This window comes from Orussus abietinus, unplaced genomic scaffold (genome assembly GCF_000612105.2).
Source record: "Orussus abietinus isolate OABI.00-Male unplaced genomic scaffold, Oabi_2.0 scaffold91, whole genome shotgun sequence".
NCBI classification, from domain to species: Eukaryota; Metazoa; Arthropoda; class Insecta; order Hymenoptera; family Orussidae; genus Orussus; species Orussus abietinus.
This window is the reverse complement of record NW_019394308.1, coordinates 219,802-238,185: the sequence shown is the minus strand read 5'-3', so window position 1 is coordinate 238,185 and position 18,384 is coordinate 219,802. Positions and strand designations below refer to the sequence as shown.

At 40.9% G+C, this 18,384-nt stretch overlaps 1 protein-coding gene and 1 long non-coding RNA gene across 4 annotated transcripts in view; one reads left to right on the top strand and one right to left on the bottom strand.

The window, feature by feature from the left end:
• The window catches only part of LOC105694163, a 42,721-nt gene extending 24,549 nt beyond the window's left edge, over positions 1-18,172 (bottom strand). Inside the window, exons 1-3 of one of the 3 annotated variants that reach the window (XM_012414566.1) lie at positions 18,041-18,172; positions 9,160-9,456; positions 5,448-5,666 (exon numbers count right to left, since the gene is read on the bottom strand). In XM_012414566.1, the coding sequence (XP_012269989.1) occupies positions 5,448-5,666; positions 9,160-9,193 (253 nt within the window). In that variant the 5' untranslated portion in view covers positions 9,194-9,456; positions 18,041-18,172. Of the gene's footprint in view, positions 1-1,985; positions 2,870-5,447; positions 5,667-9,159; positions 9,836-18,040 lie in introns of those variants that run through there. The other 2 variants (XR_001103507.2, XM_012414568.2) reach the window with 2 other exon arrangements.
• LOC105694164 lies at positions 483-1,857 on the top strand. Its single transcript, XR_001103508.2, has 2 exons — positions 483-1,231; positions 1,305-1,857. It is a non-coding gene; the product is annotated as an uncharacterized LOC105694164 (long non-coding RNA).
• Positions 18,173-18,384: the final 212 nt, after the last annotated feature.

Here is an 18,384-nt window from a genome sequence, read left to right as displayed (position 1 = left end):
CCGACACGATCTCGGGTCGGCAAAATATTTGATGTAGCCATCGCGATAATGCGCCTCGGGCCGTAATTGCTTCGGAGGAATCTCTTTAGACGAAGCGATAGTCTGCCATGTAAGCCCGTGATTTAAATTCACACGTAGAGTATATGTACATTTTTACACGCGTTAGAAATAAAGAGCGAGGGATGGGAGAACGACGAGGCGCGCACGAATGTACATTTACATAATGTCTCAAGGTGACATGAAAGTGTGATACATACATAACAAAAAGTCGAAATATTTATAAAACTTTTCTCCAAAGTGGGTGCACCGAATTATCTGAAATTTTAACGCCTGATTATGGAGGCTCTAAGGAATAACGCTCATGAAATTTCTTTATTCGAAAAGAATTTTCCATTAATCTCGGACAAGAACCAAAAGAAGATATTTTTTTTTTCGAAAAGTGAAATTTCACGGGCAGTGCGTTCTTCCTTAGAGCCTCCATAATCATGTGTTAAAGTTTTAGATAATTTGGCGCACCCAGTTTGGAGAGAAATTTTATAAATATTTTCACTTTTTGGTATGTATATATCGCACTTTCGTATTACCTTAACACTGTAAGAAGTTAAACGAGCGTCTTGTGGTCAACACGTTTAAACTCAATACTTTCGCTATTCCCAGAGAGACCTAAGAATGTCATAAGTTAACTGGAAGTAAGGAGTTATTTGGCACTTTAAACGACACTTAGAAATAGAGAAGTAGTATTAACTAACGATCAGAGCGGTAACTTTTTGCTGGTTAAATATTCGAGTAACAGTAAGGATTTCCATGCACATGGTGCACTCTTTCTCGCGTGCATTCGAAAACTGTTCCATGCCTCCTGAATAAGGATATCACTGTTAAGGTAACCGCTATCTCTAGAATTGTTTACCTAAAAGCACTAGAAACGTCAATTTTAACATCACCTAGTAGGAAGCGCATAACAATGTAACTTACAGGTTACCTTTTTGTAAACCAATAATTCACACGCGCTACACAAATTATTAACATTTGCCGCACGGTGTCTTTGTACAGATTCTTGTAAGATGAATAACGTTAACGATATTGCAATCTGTCTTTTGTAGCGACACAAGGTAGAAGTGACCGTTTCGTTTGATGTGCGCGAAAATGGTGCGAATAATGTTAACGATATTGCAATCTGTCTTTTGTAGCGACGCGGTAGAAATGATCGTTTCGATTGGTTTGCACGAAAAAGGTGCGAATAATGTTAACGATATTGCAATCTGTCTCGGTAGAAATGATCGTTTCGATTGGTTTGCACGAAAAAGGTGCGAATAATGTTAACGATATTGCAATCTGTCTTTTATAGCGACACACGGTAAAAGTGACTATTTCGTTTGGTTTGCGCGAAAAAGGTGCGTCTATGGTTAAGCGAGATTTTAGGGAGGTACTTTATATGATTGGCCCATCCACCTGCGGGGTCATGCAGAGCTTAATATGATAAGAATAGAAGTTACCGATCAAAGTGATATCGTTGACGAGGCGTGGAATAGGATTGGATCCAAGCGGCGAGACGAGACGTCAGGTGTTCCACAGCTCGTCGACGATTATTATATTAATAAGTTACGAGTTATTGGATCTTTTCGCCGCGCTACGGCCCTCGGCTGTCACGTGGAATTCCGTAACTCGGGTACATAATTTGTCACGAGGCCTCATTACGCGTCGTCGAGCATTCCGAGGTCCAGAATACGCTGACGGTGTTTGCTGTAAATATTAGACGGTTACACTCTGTGTAAACGGGTCGCTGGGACGAATAAGCGGGGAGACCGACCATCGCGTGTATGTACAACTACGTATGTATAAATACAGGTGTACCTAGAATGTTGGCCTGGTGCGAGAGACATCTTTTCCGCCTTCTCGATCGGCAATGGAAACGAGGGGAAGCCAGTGATACCTTATCACCTCGTGTCCTTAGGTCCCACCATAGGGTAATCACACGGTTCATGGGCATTAACCAACTCATCCGAAGCATACATGGTCTTGCGAATACCGGTCTTTTTTACATAAAAAAATACATACCGAGATCCCCGGTCGAAATCTTAGAACGTTAACTTCTGGAGGTATGGTACTTATGGCTACCCAGTGAATCAACAGGAAAAACGGGGTTCAGAGGTTTTTACCTGTCTAGTTTTACCTGCTGCAGTAAATGTTCTGACGCTGAAGCCGACGAGAAGGCAGAGTCACTAACGGGGAACGTCATGAAACGTCATTTGGAATTTCATTTGACCTCGTAAAATTATTCTGAAGATCGTTCATAAATGTGAACAGCGTTGATCATTGTACATGATTGGAAATTTGTCTAATTCTTTTGTAGGCATTGTTTTCGAACGTAAGGATCATTATGCATCTTAGGCAACGTATTGGCCATGCTCTAAAGATGAACTGTATGCTTTCACCTTTCTCCTGGAATGCTAGGTAATTAGTTAGACATTCTTAGAACACGAACGAGAGATTATGCTAAAGAAGGGACGGGCTTGCAGAATTGCGTAATGGAATAAGTGGTACTTTTGCAAGTCCTCGCTGTCGTCCGCGATGGGAGTAATCCTCGGTCGGAAAATTGGCCACATCCACCTGGCTTTAAATGACCGATGCCTCGGACGAATGGACGTCAGGTTAGCGCTTGTTTGGCAAATGTGACAATCTACGCGTCACCGGAAATTGGCAGTGGACTGATCGGACATCGTTTGTCGACTTGTCCCTCGTTTGTCACGGCGCTAAGTACCGGACAATGGGCCAGTACGATAAAAGAAAATCTTTCTTAAGGTGCCAATCCGTGAACGGCCCATCTTAGCGTTAGACGCAGGCACGTGACTTTTCCTCGATGTCGTGATCACTTCGAAAAGAAATAAGAGAAAGAAAGTTCAGCCTTCCCAACCTCAGCAGCGACGCCGTAAAAGCGGCAGGATGTTAACGTTTAGTAGTTGACTAAGGACATGATGGTGAAAATCCGAAATCATTCTATAGTTGAAGTGGTAGTTCTACAATGGTCAATTCCAATATAGTAAATAGTACTACCATTTTTTTTCCACCTCCGTTCTTTTTCTTACAAATAATCGCTTAACTCTTGTATTTATTCACTTGTATTTATTTGCGAGCGGCATACTTTGGTATAGGAGCAGAAACAATGCTTTGAGTGAGGTTATGTCACTGCTGGCTCTGGTGGGATTTTAACCACTTGACGCACCAATTTGACGCTGCATCGCTTTTCATGACCACAAACTAATGCTTGCATCTTTTGCGGTTACCTGACCCATTTAGCTTTTCATCCGTCGCTAAACACTTAATTTTAGCGTCAAATAGATCACGTGACCGCAGAAGACGCTAGTGTTGGTTGCTTGTCATGAAAAGTGATACAGCGTCAAATTTGTGCGCCAATTAGTTGAAAACTTACCTGAGTCAACAATGATATAACCCCATTCGTAACATTGCTTTTGTCCTTGCTCCAAAATAACGCCGTATGTCGTTCGTACATAATTATTATAAATGGTTCAGGGAGTATCGAACAATGATTTGTGAGAAAAGAATTGAAGATAAAGAAAAAAAATGGAATTATCGACTTCGCTGGAATTGACAAATGAAAAAAGGCACTATGGTAAAAAGTGTTACTAACAATGAGAGTCGGTAATTCAATTACGTAGTGAACATGGGTTTTTATAACCATTTTGTTAATCAACATTCAAATTTGAAGAAATTTGCAGACTAGAAAACATGACTGTGTATAACGCTAAAATAGAATGTTTATGAATTGGTACTTTTACATTTCAGAAATTCTCAGCCTGATGGCGATTCGATTTTGCAACATAGTGACTTACTAAAGAAAAATAAATATTTAGTTCTTCCATATTCTCTCTGAAAACGTGCAATGAAAATTTCTGACTCAGAGTTAGACTCAGGAGTGAATACTGGAATTTATTAATATAAATATTTACCTCACGTTATTTGCAGTTCTATCGTGATTTAATAAATTTTGAATTGAAGCTTCTTATGGCACAATAGTACGTGCAAGTTCGTATGTCACGAAAAGGGTTTGATTCCGAAAATGAAGCGTTTCTTTTAAAGTTAATTAATATTTACATTCATCTCAGTGTTTTACTATTGGCACAGTTTTCATAAATTTTGTTTCTAGAGTTCATTACCATTTACGTTCCTCTTTGCGTGTTAGTATATCGAGACAATTGGCGTAAATGCAAATTTCGTTAATGCGTTATTTCTCTCAGTTACTTATCAACGTTTAAAGTGAAATGAAAAGAGTGTAAACAAAAAATGAAAATAATTATGCCCGAAATAACCAGTACCGAACGCGTGAGGACATTTCGTGGAATAATTAAGATAATTCTTTTGAACTTAGAAGAGTTTCACTTCCAACGCGGATGGATTATCCTTTATAAATCTTTTTGTTAAATGCAGATATGTGGTTATGGTGGAAAGAAAGTTGTCTCCTTAAATAATTCCAGATTCTTGAAACCGACTGACGAGAAAGCATTTGCGTAAACGCAAATTTCGTTAATGCGTTATTCTCTTAGTTACTCATCAACGTTTAAAGTGAAATGAAAAGAGTATAAACAGAAAATGAAAATAATTATGCCCGAAATAACCAGTACCGAACGCGTGAGGACATTTCGTGGAATAATTAAGACTAATTAACAGTATAATAATTCTCTTGAACTTGGAAGAGTTTAACTTTCAACGCGGATGGATTTTCTTTTATAAATCCTTTGGTAGAATGCAGATATGTGGTTATGGTGGAAAGAAAGTTGTCTCCTTAAATAATTCCTGATTCTTGAAACCGACTGACGAGAAAGCATAGATTAATCACGCTCGCGGAACTGTTAGTGACTTTGAAGTTCCCCGGTAATGGGAACGACAATAAATCGCCAAGTTAACGGCGGACCGTAAGATAAAGTAGATCGGGCGTGATGTCCAAATCCGTCGACGGGAAAATCTAGAATCGCATTCCGGTCACCTCGATCGAGTTGCGATCGCATCCGAGCGTAGTGATTTATTATCAGGACTGCGCAATCTCGGAGCGACAAAGAGCGAAGTCCTCCACCTGAGAGCTACCTCTTACATTATACAGGGTGTCCCATTTAAAAATAAACACCTGAATAATTTCTAAATGAGGATGGTAATCGAAAAATGTTTCGAACAAAAATTGTAATGTACGGAGAGCGAAAACTTGTGAAAAGAAAATCTTCAGCATAACTGCTTATGCTTTTATGCTACGTGCTGTGCGTCAATTTTCTTAATCGGCAATGGTAATTTTTATCCCTCTAAAAGTTGTTCAGCTTGATGAAAGAAATTCTATGGAATCATTTGTTATGTCATTTTCATCATTTTTAGGCAAGATTTTGCGTAAAAAGTAAATTAAAGGATGTATCGGCAAGTTAGAGTCGATAGGGGCGTTAACTTACCGACGCGATCGTAGAATCCGTATCGTTGAAATTCATGTCCGAATCGTAAGGAAAACTTGTCCTCGATAAATCCTATCTCCTGGATCTCGCGACGAGTCACTCTCCTTATTTTTATCCCTCGACGTTTCCCGCGGTTCCTTCGAGTGGGCAGGTATTTTCGGCCTTTCGGAAAAAAGGAAAGAGAACAAAAAAACACCGCTGGAACTTTCCGGGGAACCCCTGAAATAAGAAATGTCTCGGTAGAATTCGTGCGCTCCCTCTTGACCCAAATTCGAATTCCATTCAGATGAACGCGAAGGCCGGAATGTCCGGCGTTTTTTAATCTCTCGAATTTATCGCCGTATTTTTCACTACTGTGCGGCATCGAAGTGATATATTACGCGATAAAAACGAAAACTGCATACCCTCGCGATACCAATAAAATATGTTTAGACGCTGACTAAGAGTTCGTGCCCACCTTTATATGATCAGCCGGATACCGAAAGAACCGAAGAAACGTAATAAAAACGTATTTCGGTCTAATTTTGATTTAGACTCGTATTCCGGATGTAACGTCAGCTTGTAATCTGGCTCCATCTATCGGCGACGCGCGGAACTATTTGGCGGTTTAATCTTGACTTTCTACTTTATCCGCTTTGTACATTTACCCATAAATTAATAGCGCTTTAAAACGCGTACAATAATATCGACGTTGAAATATATTAGTAATTAAGACATTACATATTAATTAAAGTAAAAGGAGACTTCTCTTACCGCGTCGTTAATTCGAGATGTGTATTAAAAACTGATTCATATCGTCTCTACCTCAAAACTTAACGTCGGAATATTTAATAATAATAACAATAATAATACTAATAATAAAAGAAATATTTAATTATCCGATAAAGGCATTTATCGAAGCCTAAAAGAAATCTAATCAATGTGAAAGAAGTTAATTTGAACACAAATGCAGATTGAGCGACAAGACAAACAGATAGAAATACATAGTCAAAAAAAGTTAACGTCTTCAATGAAGTGTTTCTCAAAATATAATTCTTCAGAACAATTTTTTGTAGATTGGATCGAAATGTAGGAATATCTTACATCGTTAAGGCATATCGCATTGTTGAAGCGCATTTCATCCTTGGCCTTTAGCCATTCGATTCTCGAATTCAATTTTTCCTTTTGACAATGGAATCCCGACCATTGTGTTTTTGGAATTCTCAAAGAAGTGCTTAAGGGGATGTGAAAGTGCCATTTGAGGAGCCAATCGTTCATGAAACTTTTCTCCGAAGTGGGTATACCGAATCGTTTCAAACTTTAAAAGGTGAACATGGAGACTGTATGGAAGGTCCACTCATAAAATTTCAGTCTTTATAAAAAATTTTAAAAATAACTATAAACAAATCGTTAAAAAAATTAAATTTCATGAGTGTTAGGACCTTTCTTATAGCTTTCATGTTCATATTTTCAAGTTTGAAACAATTCGGTACACCCAGCTCGATGAAAAGTTTCATAAACGAGGTCCTCATTGACGTCACTTTCACGTCGCCTTAATTAGAATAAAATGAAATCGAAGGGTCAAGGAATATACAACGTGGACGCAGAGGGGAAGATAATCCGATAATTCCTATAAGGAAGGTCCACAGATGAAATTTCAGTTTTCATCCGAAATTTTAAAACTATTTATAAACAAATTATTAAAAAATTGAAATTCCATGAGTGCCAGGACCTTCCTTATCCCTTTCATGTATATATTTTCAAGTTTGAAACGATTCGGTACACCCAGCTCGATGAAAAGTTTCATAAACGAGGCCTCTTTGACGTCACTTTCACGTAGCCTTAATTAGAGTAAAATGAAATCGAAGGGTCAAGGAATATACGACGTGGACGCAGAGGAGAAGATAATCCGCGATCGAGGAAACGCTGAATGCGCGCAGCGGTGCACGTCGGCGGTCGGGACGGATAGAGCGAGAGGGAGCGAGAGGGAGCGAGGGGAAGCGCGCGCGGGAGAGAGAGAGAGGGACAGGCGGACATATATGGTCGGAGGTGCGGTTAGCTCTCAGGTTACGCGGACGGCGCTAACCGTTTGACGGTCTCCTCCCGGAGAGCCGCCGCTCTCTCTTCGGATTCGCCTTCTCGCTCGGTCTCTCGGCGGCCGCGCCACCCAAAAATATCGGCGGGAGACGCGGCGCGGGATCCGTGGAGGGAAGCCCGTTATTTCGAGATTATCGGGGATTGCCTGCTTTCTGGAATTGTGCCGATACTTCGCGGCGCTCTCTATCGTCAGGATTTATCTTCGTGCGCGCTCGCGCGCATGCGCAGGGACGAATCTCGGCGGACTCCGCGGACCGCGGATGCCCATCCGGTTCTTTCCACGGATCCATGAAATATCGTACGCAAGTTCCCTTTTCGCTCGAAAAAGAGCTCCGGTTAATGTTACTAGACGTGCCTGGTTAACTCTTTCAGGCACGGTGGTATTAATGTGTCCCATCTTTTTAATGCGTGAATATGCACGGTGGGACTATTTTGAGGCCCGCCCTATAACAACAAATTTAATTGAATTATTCTTATTTTGTTATGTCTTTATATTATGTTATTACTTTATTAATAAAAATAAACCAACTTTGTTTAATTTAGAAAGAAAGAAAATGTCTGTGCAACATGGGCCTTTTTATTTTATAAAATTCCGTGCCTCGAAAGGGTTAACTAGTGTTTAGGTATCGATAATGAGACGTCTGACCAATGTGGTTAGAACTATTATGATGAAAAGATGAAAAGGAACGTCTTCTGCGGCGCCTTTAATATCCTTGGAATCGAAAATCGGAGTTTATCAATCTAACTAATTAGTACGTTCAGTAGCCATTTTAAAGAATAGGTTTTCACTTACGTATTAGGACATTGAATTTTTATTAGTAACGAAGCGGTTATCAGAGGCTACAAAGAGTTTCCTTGATTTGGTTTTTGGAGATGAAAAGGGATGTCTTCTGCGGCGCCCTTAATATCCTTGGAGTCGAAAATCAGAGTTTATCAATCTAACTAATTAGTACGTCCAGTAGCCATTTTAAGGAATAGGTTTTCACTTAGGTATTAGGACGTTGAGTTTTTATTAGTAACAAAGCGGTTACCAGTGGGTACAAAGAGTGAATGTCTCCTTGGTGTTGGTTTTTGGAGATGAAAAGGGATGTCTTCTGCAGCGCCCTTAATATCCTTGGATTCGAAAATCAGAGTTTATCAATCTAATTAGTACGTCCAGTAGCCATTTTAGAGAATAGGTTTTCACTTAGGTATTAGGACGTTGAGTTTTTTTTAGTAACGAAGCGGTTACCAGTGGCTACAAAGAGTGAATGTCTCCTTGGTGTTGGTTTTTAGAGATGAAAAGGGACGTCTTCTGCGGCGCCCTTAATATTCTTGGAGTCGAAAATCAGAGTTTATCAATCTAACTAATTGGTATGTCCAGTAGCCATTTTAGGGAATAGGTTTTCACTTAGGTATTAGGACGTTGAGTTTTTATTAGTAACGAAGCGGTTACCAGTGGCTACAAAGAGTGAATGTCTTCTTGGTGTTGGTTTTTGGAGATGATTCTGCGGCGCCCTTAATATCCTTGGAATCGAAATTCAAAGTTTATCAATCTAACTAATTAGTACTTTCAGTAGTCTTTTTAGGGGGGTGTCTTACTCGGTGTTTAGTAGAGGAACAGTCTTGGAGCATTAGTAGAAATGAATCTACTTACGGGCACTCTCACCGATCATCTGATTTCGAGACATGGTCCAGCTGGAACGAGCGACTCATCTCGAGTGCCAAATCCTTCTCTTCCGGCCGATACGGTCACAGAGTGCCCATTGACCTAGCGGCACACTCGTCACGGCTGGTTAATCGATTTTCCTATTTCCAAGGGATCTTGGCAGTGCTTGCCGCTGATTTCCCGCGATTTCGTAATTTGGATTTTCGGCCCCGCTTCGGGAGGCGGTCCAGCGTCTCTGGGCTTCCTCTATTTCGAGGCTGCCGCTGCGATTGCGCGTCTTCGAACCTGCGAATACCAGACCGAAGTTTAGGCCGTCGTTACTCTCCTCTGGGTGATAAATTGCCCCGATACTTTTTCCCGCCACTGGCACGCGGGGATGTCGTTATTTCAGACCAACAGGAATCCCGAGGGAAGACTTTCTTGCAAGATCCACGCGACGATCAATCCTGAGAGATCATTTTAATGGTCGGTTGCCCGTAATCAAGAATTATTTAACGCGTGATTAAGGTCATATGAAAGTGGCGACACAGAGGTCTCCTTTATGAAACTTTTCTCTGAACTGGGTGTATCGAATCGTTTCAAAGTTTACTACGTGAATATGAAGGCTTGAAGGAAGGTCTCGGCACCCATGACATTTGAATCGTTTTTAAAATTTGTTTATAGGTAGTACTTAAATATTTTATTAAAAATTAAATTTCATGGGCGTCAGGACCTTCCTTATAGCCTCCATATTCACGTTATTAAGTTTGAAACGATTCGGTATACTCAATTCGGAGAAAAGTTTCATGAACGATCGACCTCTTGGATGCCACTTTCAGATCCCCTTAAAGTTAGTCGTCTGGTTTTGTGTGATTACTTAAAAGATTTTGATCTTCTAAATTTTCTCGGTCCACCCTAGTTAATTAATCATAGCTAAGAAATTTCATATTAATCACGGTTGGTACATCCAGTGCTTAGGATTTATCCTTGTGTGACTTTTCGCGCCAGTTGCATCAACATGCACGTCCAAATCTTTAATCAAGGATTACTTAACGAGTGATTGGAGTTAATCGCCCGATTTCGGGTGGTTACCTAACAGTAAATTTTAATCTTCGATTAGCGCAATTTTTTTAACAGCGTACGAAAGAGACACAAGTGTGAACCTTTTGCACGGTTGAAGTTACGAGGGGTACAAGAAAATGTTATAAAATTCGCACAATTTTTTTAACAGTGTACGAAAGAGACGCAAGTGTGAACCTTTTGCACGGTTGAAGTTACGAGGGGTACAAGAAAATGTTATAAAATTCCCACAATTTTTTTAACAGTGAACGAAAGAGACGCAAGTGTGAACCCTTTGCACGGTTGAAGTTACGAGGGGTACAAAAACTCGCCCAAAGTAATTTATGGACGGTCCTTTGCCGGTAGGATCGTAAACCATTCCAGAAGTCCCTAAACGTCGGTCGCGCATCGTCAGCTCATTTGGGCCTTCAAAAGAGTCTTTTGGTTTCGATGAATCGGAACTCCTACGGGCTTCCACGTGCGTAGAAAGCCGCCGTGGAAACGGACAAACCGTTATAATTTTGGTAAATATTTACTCCGTCTTTAGGAGGGCACCGAAAGGCCTTATGTTTTACTTTGAAGAATGTGACGTCAAGTGCGCGTTATTTGATTTTAGTTGCACGTGAATATTTATACGAGAAACATTAATCCCTGTGAAAGATCTTCGCTCGTTAATTTTGGACCATTGAGAAATTCCAAATTGTAAGCCAGAGTTGAAATTTTTATTTTATATAGAATCTTTAATTATAGACGTTAAAAGCATTTTGAGATGATTTAAAGAGGGGGATTGATATGACTCGAAGAGGACAAAAGACGACGAAATTTTGTCTTTACTTTGAATCGAGTAACCTAAGCAAACCGTTTTTTGGTCCTGTTTTATTTTTTAAGTTCTATTTACTGCCGTATACGTCTTACTTTAAGACTGCGAGTAGAAGAAATGAAAGTATCCGTTATTTTAAAGGTCTAATGTAGGACCTCAATTGTCCAGAGGTTAACCCTTTGTATTATCTTAAATCATATGTAAGAAGAGGCCTACAATTAGAATCTCTAACTAGGATCAAATTTTCGACTTGGGTAACTCTTAAACAATTGGGATCCTACTTTAGGACTTAAAAGTGGCAAATATTTCCATTTCTTCTACTTATAGATCTAAAGTAGAACTTAATTCGCATTGAGTAGGACGCAGAATGTCGAAAGTAGGGCATAAAGCGCGGAATAGGAACAAAGAAGGCTTACTTAGGTTACGCAGGTTCAAAGTAAGGTTAAAATTTCAACTTGGGAGCTGGCAGAATGCGTTTTTTAACGGGCGAAAGACTTTCAGTTTCTGCGAATCGGAGCTTCCGTGGATCTCCACTTGCGCAGAAAGCAGCCTGCGGAAATGGCGGCTTCGCTTCAGTTCCGGCAAATATTTAGACATCTTTAGGAAAGCACCGGGAGCGCTTTTTGCTCTCCTCCAGGAAACTCGAGGTTGGCGGTACACCATTAAATATAGTGATTTACTCACCTTACCGTGACCCAGCCGCGACGGTGTAGCGAAAAAAGTATGTTTTCCTTGAACCCGATAAATCAGTCCCTATCGACGGATCTGTCGCAAGTACATCCTCCCCATTAATGATAAAAATACGCAGTACGTCCCCGCCGCCATATTATAAATATCCAGAGACAAGAAACACAAACAAAACGTTGTTTTCGACCCACCCCCCGTTTACGTGGTAAAATTTCCGCCAATTTTGTGCAACATTTGCGGAATATAACGGCCATCTGCAATGTATAAAACTCGGTCGTTAAATAGTCGGTTTTTGGCCGGCGGGACGAGCGTAAAACTGATAATTTCGAAAAATATCACTTATTATTAGTCCGGTTCTTCCTCGTGACCTTCGTATGGTCGAGTCCTCACATTCGGGCATATTTTGGCAGATTTAGAGCCTGTTTGGACGTACTTCGGGTGCTAAAATTCGCGCGCTCATTATGTGCTCTGGCTTAGGTGGCCATCGGGGTAAATAGGTGGAACGTGGATTCTTTTCGGTTACGGAGCTCGCCGGGCAACATAATAGGCCGGTGTCTTGTCCTGTCCTCATACTCATAACATCTATTTCCAGAACGGTCTAACGGTTAACTTTAGATCGGCTGTTCCATATACTTCAGCCGCGCGCCCACTCGACCCGCTCGGGCAAAATCTTCTCAACGAACGAGCCCGCGCTCGAACGGCTTGACCTCGCTTCTCCATGTTCTGTCCAAACTATTTTGTCGTTCCATAAGTTCCTAGACAAATGTTCTCAGCGGTGAATTTTATTTAGAGGTAATTGCATGTTTACGTAATACTGTCGGCAAGGTGAGAAGAAGTAATCAACAATGCCGGGGAATACGTTTTAATTAATACCTGGCTCGTTTTGCAGCTGAAAATAAATTTCTTAACCTTGCACATTTTTACGACTGCTCATAGGTTGTTGCATCAACCGTAGCTAGCGTAAAGCTTCCTAATCGTGATTAGTTGATCTCGGATTAATGAAATTCCCGTTGCAGCGACGAAAATTAGGCTAATCGAAGATTAAAGTTCCCCGTAGCTGGCGCAAAACTTCTTAACCGTGATTAGTTAATCTCGGATTAATGAAATTTGCGTTGCACCGACGAAAATTAGGCTGATTGAAGATTAAAATCCGCGGTTAGTGGTTATCCAAACTCGGGCGATTAACTTTAATTACGGGTTAAGTGATCTTTGAATCAGAATTTTAATTTGAATGTTGGTGCTACGGGCTCACTGAACAACCTAATATATACATCTATACGTGCGTTATAAAGATGAATATGTTTTCAACATATCCTCCTCCATTATCTGTAAAATACTCCGAATTAGATTATCAATGTCTTATTTCATACAAAAGGAAAATGATGCGCCATTCTTGGCGCTGGTGGTTACAAACCGATGGTCCTTTCTTCAGGGACCAAATTGTTTTAATTACCGTCATGATCTCCGTTATTCGGTTTATTTTGCGGGAATCTTCTTGATTACCTCTGGATCCCCGTTTATTATTTCCTATTCGTTAATTAAATCAACAAAAGTACTCTGTGCGTTATAAAGTTGAATATGTTTTCAACATATACTCCTCCATTATCTGCAAAATACTACGAATTAGATTATTAATATCTTATTTCATGCAAAAGGAAAATGATGCGCCATACTTGGCGCTAGTGGTTACAACCCCATGGTCCCTTCTTCAGGGACCAAATTGTTTTAATTACCGTCATGATCTGCGTATTTCGGTTTATTTTGCGGGAATTTTCCTGATTAGCTCTGGATCCCCGTTTATTATTTCCTATTCGTTAGTTAAATCCACAAAAGTACCCCCTGGACCCTCAGCCATAAATCTAATACCCGTTGAAGAACTCCTTGCAGTTGGACCGGCTTTGAGTTATTATTTGACTAATTGGACAAAAGGCATGCACGAGTACATCGGCATCGAGCACTTGTCCGATACTCGGTTCTTGTCTCTGCGACGACCACCAAAGGCGCCGACCGCGCGCACATAACCTCTTTTTGGCATTCCTAGGAGAACAGGTGCAGGTCGCGCCGGGCGAACACCGCCATCGAAACCACGGTCAATCCCGGTCTGGCAACTCTCACTTGAGTTAGTGACTTCGTTAGGGAGGCCATTTTCGGTACTTCCCAAAAGGTGTGAGCCAAAGTTGCCTCTAGCTTCGGGGTGCACAAGATGTCGCCATGAAAAGCACTCTACAACTCGGTACTCGATTTTCAAACTTTCCCTTCGTCACGAAGAACAATTAGCTGTTTCCTGTAACTATTAATAGGTGCATTAGCGACGGTGAAGCATGCCAATGAAGTTTTCAGCTGGTTTCCCTATCGGAGTAGTTACTATTCTGCCAGGGTGCCGTCTTCGGTTTAACGGTGTAGGATCGATGGTGTCCTACAACGTGCTAGATTTCCCACACATTTACCACAATCGCCCATAGTAAGTGTGCCAAAAATGCAAAACGGCGACCCTCGTCAACGACCAATACGAATATTTGCAATCGTAGATTTTTTAAACCATTCGAGTGAACATGATGCCGTATTGGAAATGCTTGCGAAAGTCAATGACAACGGCCACGTCATTGACCCGAATTCTCAAAGCATCCATTTCTTCATTTTCGAGAATACAATTTTTAAAAGTCTGCGTCTTCTATTGGCGCGATAGCATTGCCATGGCATAGCAAAATGCACGAAATGTTTGCACCCTATCGATAACGAAACCGTGTTGTTGGGCACTCACGTTACCCTTGTGCAACATTGATGTAAAAAAGGATAGGTAAGCTACAAACACCATAAGTGCTTCTTCTCATATCAAAAGAAGGGACCTGAAATGTCAATTTTTGGAGCCCTCGATAAGAACACTTTCGGATTAAGTATTTCCTAGTTCGCGTTTGGTGACGCTACGATCGCGCAGGAGTGTCGTCGCCGCCTGCGGTGCACATAACCTCTTTTTGGCACCGGCGAGGACGCAGGTGCAGGTTAGAGCACCGAAAGCAAGATGAATTCCCGACATCAGCGGCCAAGTGTAGCTCCTGGCCAGTGGTCACTCGCCGGTCATCCGCTGGTCGACCATCGGTCAGTGGATGGCCAGCCACTGGCAAGGATGCGGAAAGAAATATCTAAAGAGCCCGTTAAATCTGCCGTCGAGTTTATTAGCGATCAACGATGCGAAGAGGGCCCGATTTAACCCGTTTAGGAGCCAATAATCGAATCGACGATCGAGCACTCGGTCACCCTGGCCTAGTTGCGCATCTCGCGGCCCGCCCGGCTCGACGCTTTTGAGTGCACTGGTTTATTGCCACGCTCTTGCAACATTAATTCAGACAATGGCGCAATGCGTTATTTATTTAACCAGCTACCATCGTGCAATGCCGAACGGCAACTCCGTATGCCGTTAAAAATTGAAAAATGCGACATTCGTCCCTTCTGAAAGTTTCACCCCACGGCATAGAGTTCGGATGTCGGCTAATGTTGTAACGCCAAAAAGAGGTTGTGGTTTTTGGATTCTTGAAATGGAAATAACCTTTCATAAAGCAACTATGCGATGTGTCGTTACAAATTGTATACTTGAAAAATATTATAATCCGAATTTCTTTTAATATCCAATGCCACGATTTCGGGCTTGGATGAAAAACGTGATATGTGCCCATAATTATGAAAGGGGTCTAAGTCAAAATTAAAAAAAAAATGAGTTTATCAGTTATTTCACGCCATATTATTTCAAACGAAATTAATTCAATGTAATTTCGAAACAAAAAATATATGACTTAGACCACTTTCATAATTATGGGCACATATAGCGTTGACGACGAAATGAGCGAGGGATCTTTGAATTCTTAAAATGGGACAGCCTTTTATAAAGCAACAATAGGTGCCGTTAAAAATCACGAATGTGAAAATTGCGATAATTACTCTCTTCTAAAATGTCTGATACCACGGTTTCAGGCTGGGATGAACAACCTATTGTCATAGCGTCGAAAAGGTGTGATTTTTGGATTCTCCAAGTGGGATAGAAGGTATCGCTACGGTTTTCATTGCATAAAAAAATGCATTGTTTTATGCATCGAGTGTCTCGAAACGCGCACATATTTTTTTTTGGGGGGGGGGTCTCCCCTCCTCCTTCGTACTTGCATTGCTTTGTCGCAATTCTAGTATTGCAGATAATCCTAGTATCCGGTGCTAGGAATCTTCCCTCTACCCTTTCATAATGCGCTGGCTTATCATGTTAATATAATTCGACAGTGGCACTATATTTGTTTAACCAGCTGTTCACAATAAATAGCCTGGAATTTATCTCTTTTAGAAGAGACACGCTTTTTTGGATGGTAGATCAGAAACGTGGCCATTAAATCTTTTGCGGATGACGGACGCCTGCAAATTTGATAGGTACGGGGTAAGTTTAATCCGTTAACATTATATTCATGGAACCGCGAGTTAACGTGGAACGATCACGAACACGAAACCGCGATTTCTTTTGCGACGGGCTAAAAACGATGCGGACTAAAAATATTCCGAGCTTACCTCGAGAATCTTTAGCAGTTTTCGCGGGTAAGTGGATACCGTTTTTCCCTCTGCTGGATGGCTACGTCACGAAGAGGTCGATGAGAGAAGTTCGTAAATGATCCCATTCCTTGGTTTGTCGTAATAACGCCGATTAACGAGATAATAGATATACCTATCGGTGCACGATGCCTTAGATTGTTTATTTTCTACCCTAATTTGTAGCTAAGGTATTTACATGCATGTATGTCATAATTTCTGATCAACACAAAAAAAATGTGTAAATAACAATGAACTTCAATGAATGATATAGACTTGGGATTGGCGGATGATAAAAGTATTTACATGCAATTGATAAAATCGTCCCTTGATTCTGCACCTTTGCCATTGTTTTTTGCCAAATGTATCCGAGGGAATTTGGCAGACAGGCGATGCCAAGTAGCTTAAATAATTGAGGAAAATGTTAAACTTTGTTGCACTTTGGCAATGTTCAGCCCAGAAGTTTTATATAATTCTAGAAAGGTAATGATTCAGAGATTTAAAATAAATCATAATAACACGTTAATTTTGTGCACTATTTGGCGCACATTTTTCAATTTATCGCGTTTCCCATAACATATACATAATGGAGATGTGATCGGTGTAGCATGTGCAGGAAAATATTCAATTTTAAGGTATAAATATTATTTTTAGTATTCTATAAAAATAGTTTTTGATTCACGGTTAAGAATGATAGTTAATAGATTTTCAAAGCGACAACCAAATTTGGTGATGATGTACTTATCGGTAAAAAAAGGTGCACACGGACGGGTGATATGTATGCATAACGATATATGTAGAAAGGATGAGCAATGAAAGCTGATGCATCGATGCGATATTTAGAATTGATTTGGCAACGTTCGCTCAATAATACCAAGACTTCACCTAACTACACAGATATTATTCAACTGGCAAGTTAAAATTAATCTTCTCTTTTCGAAGCACTCAGTTCGACTTTGGCTAAATTAAGACGAAAGCCAGCAATACCCTGCAAGAATATAAGAATCATCGTATATATAATTGACCATTAAAATGACGAATCTACACGTGACAATGAATTCCCTGACTGCGCTGACTCACGTCGGTATTTGTGTCTGCAAGTTATTCGGTTTTATTTACAGTCCGTACACTGCGCAACAATATTTTTCTCGAAGAGACTTGAAGAATCTCGGTGACCCAGTAACGACGTCTCTTCTACTTTAGATGTGGGATACGTGACGGGTTGAAAGAAGACGAAAAACATAGAAAAAACGGGGAATTTCGTCCCAAGTGTTAAAAAAAAATTACTATGACGATTTTGTCCCGACGATTCATTGCAATTAGTTAATGGCTACGCTTTTGAGATTTGAGATTATGGATAATACATATATTTTTGCAATTAAATAAAAAAAGAGGATCCCACAAAGCCGTACAGTTGTAGAAATTATTGATCACCCCAACACTATCGAACCTTAACCTCGTTAGAGGCCTAGTAACTTAGGGATATTTCCCAAAATCGATGCAGACCGGGCTGCCATTAATACACGAGAGAATATTCACGAGCGAGGTGTGATCGAGTATATTTAGAAAAGTATCCTGCTTGCCAGATACCATTTCGAGCTCCACCTCGCGGAAGTTCTCCCCCGCCAGTCGGCGATAATCCGAGATTTTCGGATGATTTTCACGCGAGAAGGTTCACCAGCCGTGAACAAGACGAAATTCAAGCTCCGAGATCTCCCATTAAGGAGGAAAGAGGAATATCGGCCGTGAACTTCGAACCCTGACCTGTCGACGCTCCGCGCTCAGTACCCCGACATAGACCTAGAAGCTTCCGCGTCCTGATTGGCCAACAGGCGGCCATTTTGTTTCGTAACGACCTCCCGAGTTGGTGCACATCCGGTCACATCCGAGTCCGCGTGGTTCGCGATGAGTAATCCCGAACTTTGGCATTGTTGGCTAGTTACGGGTTAAGGTGCAATTAGAATTCGCGTGGGCTGGGAACAGTCGTTGGTACCTAAGGTTAGTTTAGGTTAGTTCTATAAATGAGAATACGAAATTCCGCCGGCGCTCGGGGTTTATTTCTCGGACCGCGTAGCTCGACCCACGGAGAAAAACACCGGCGATTGTTC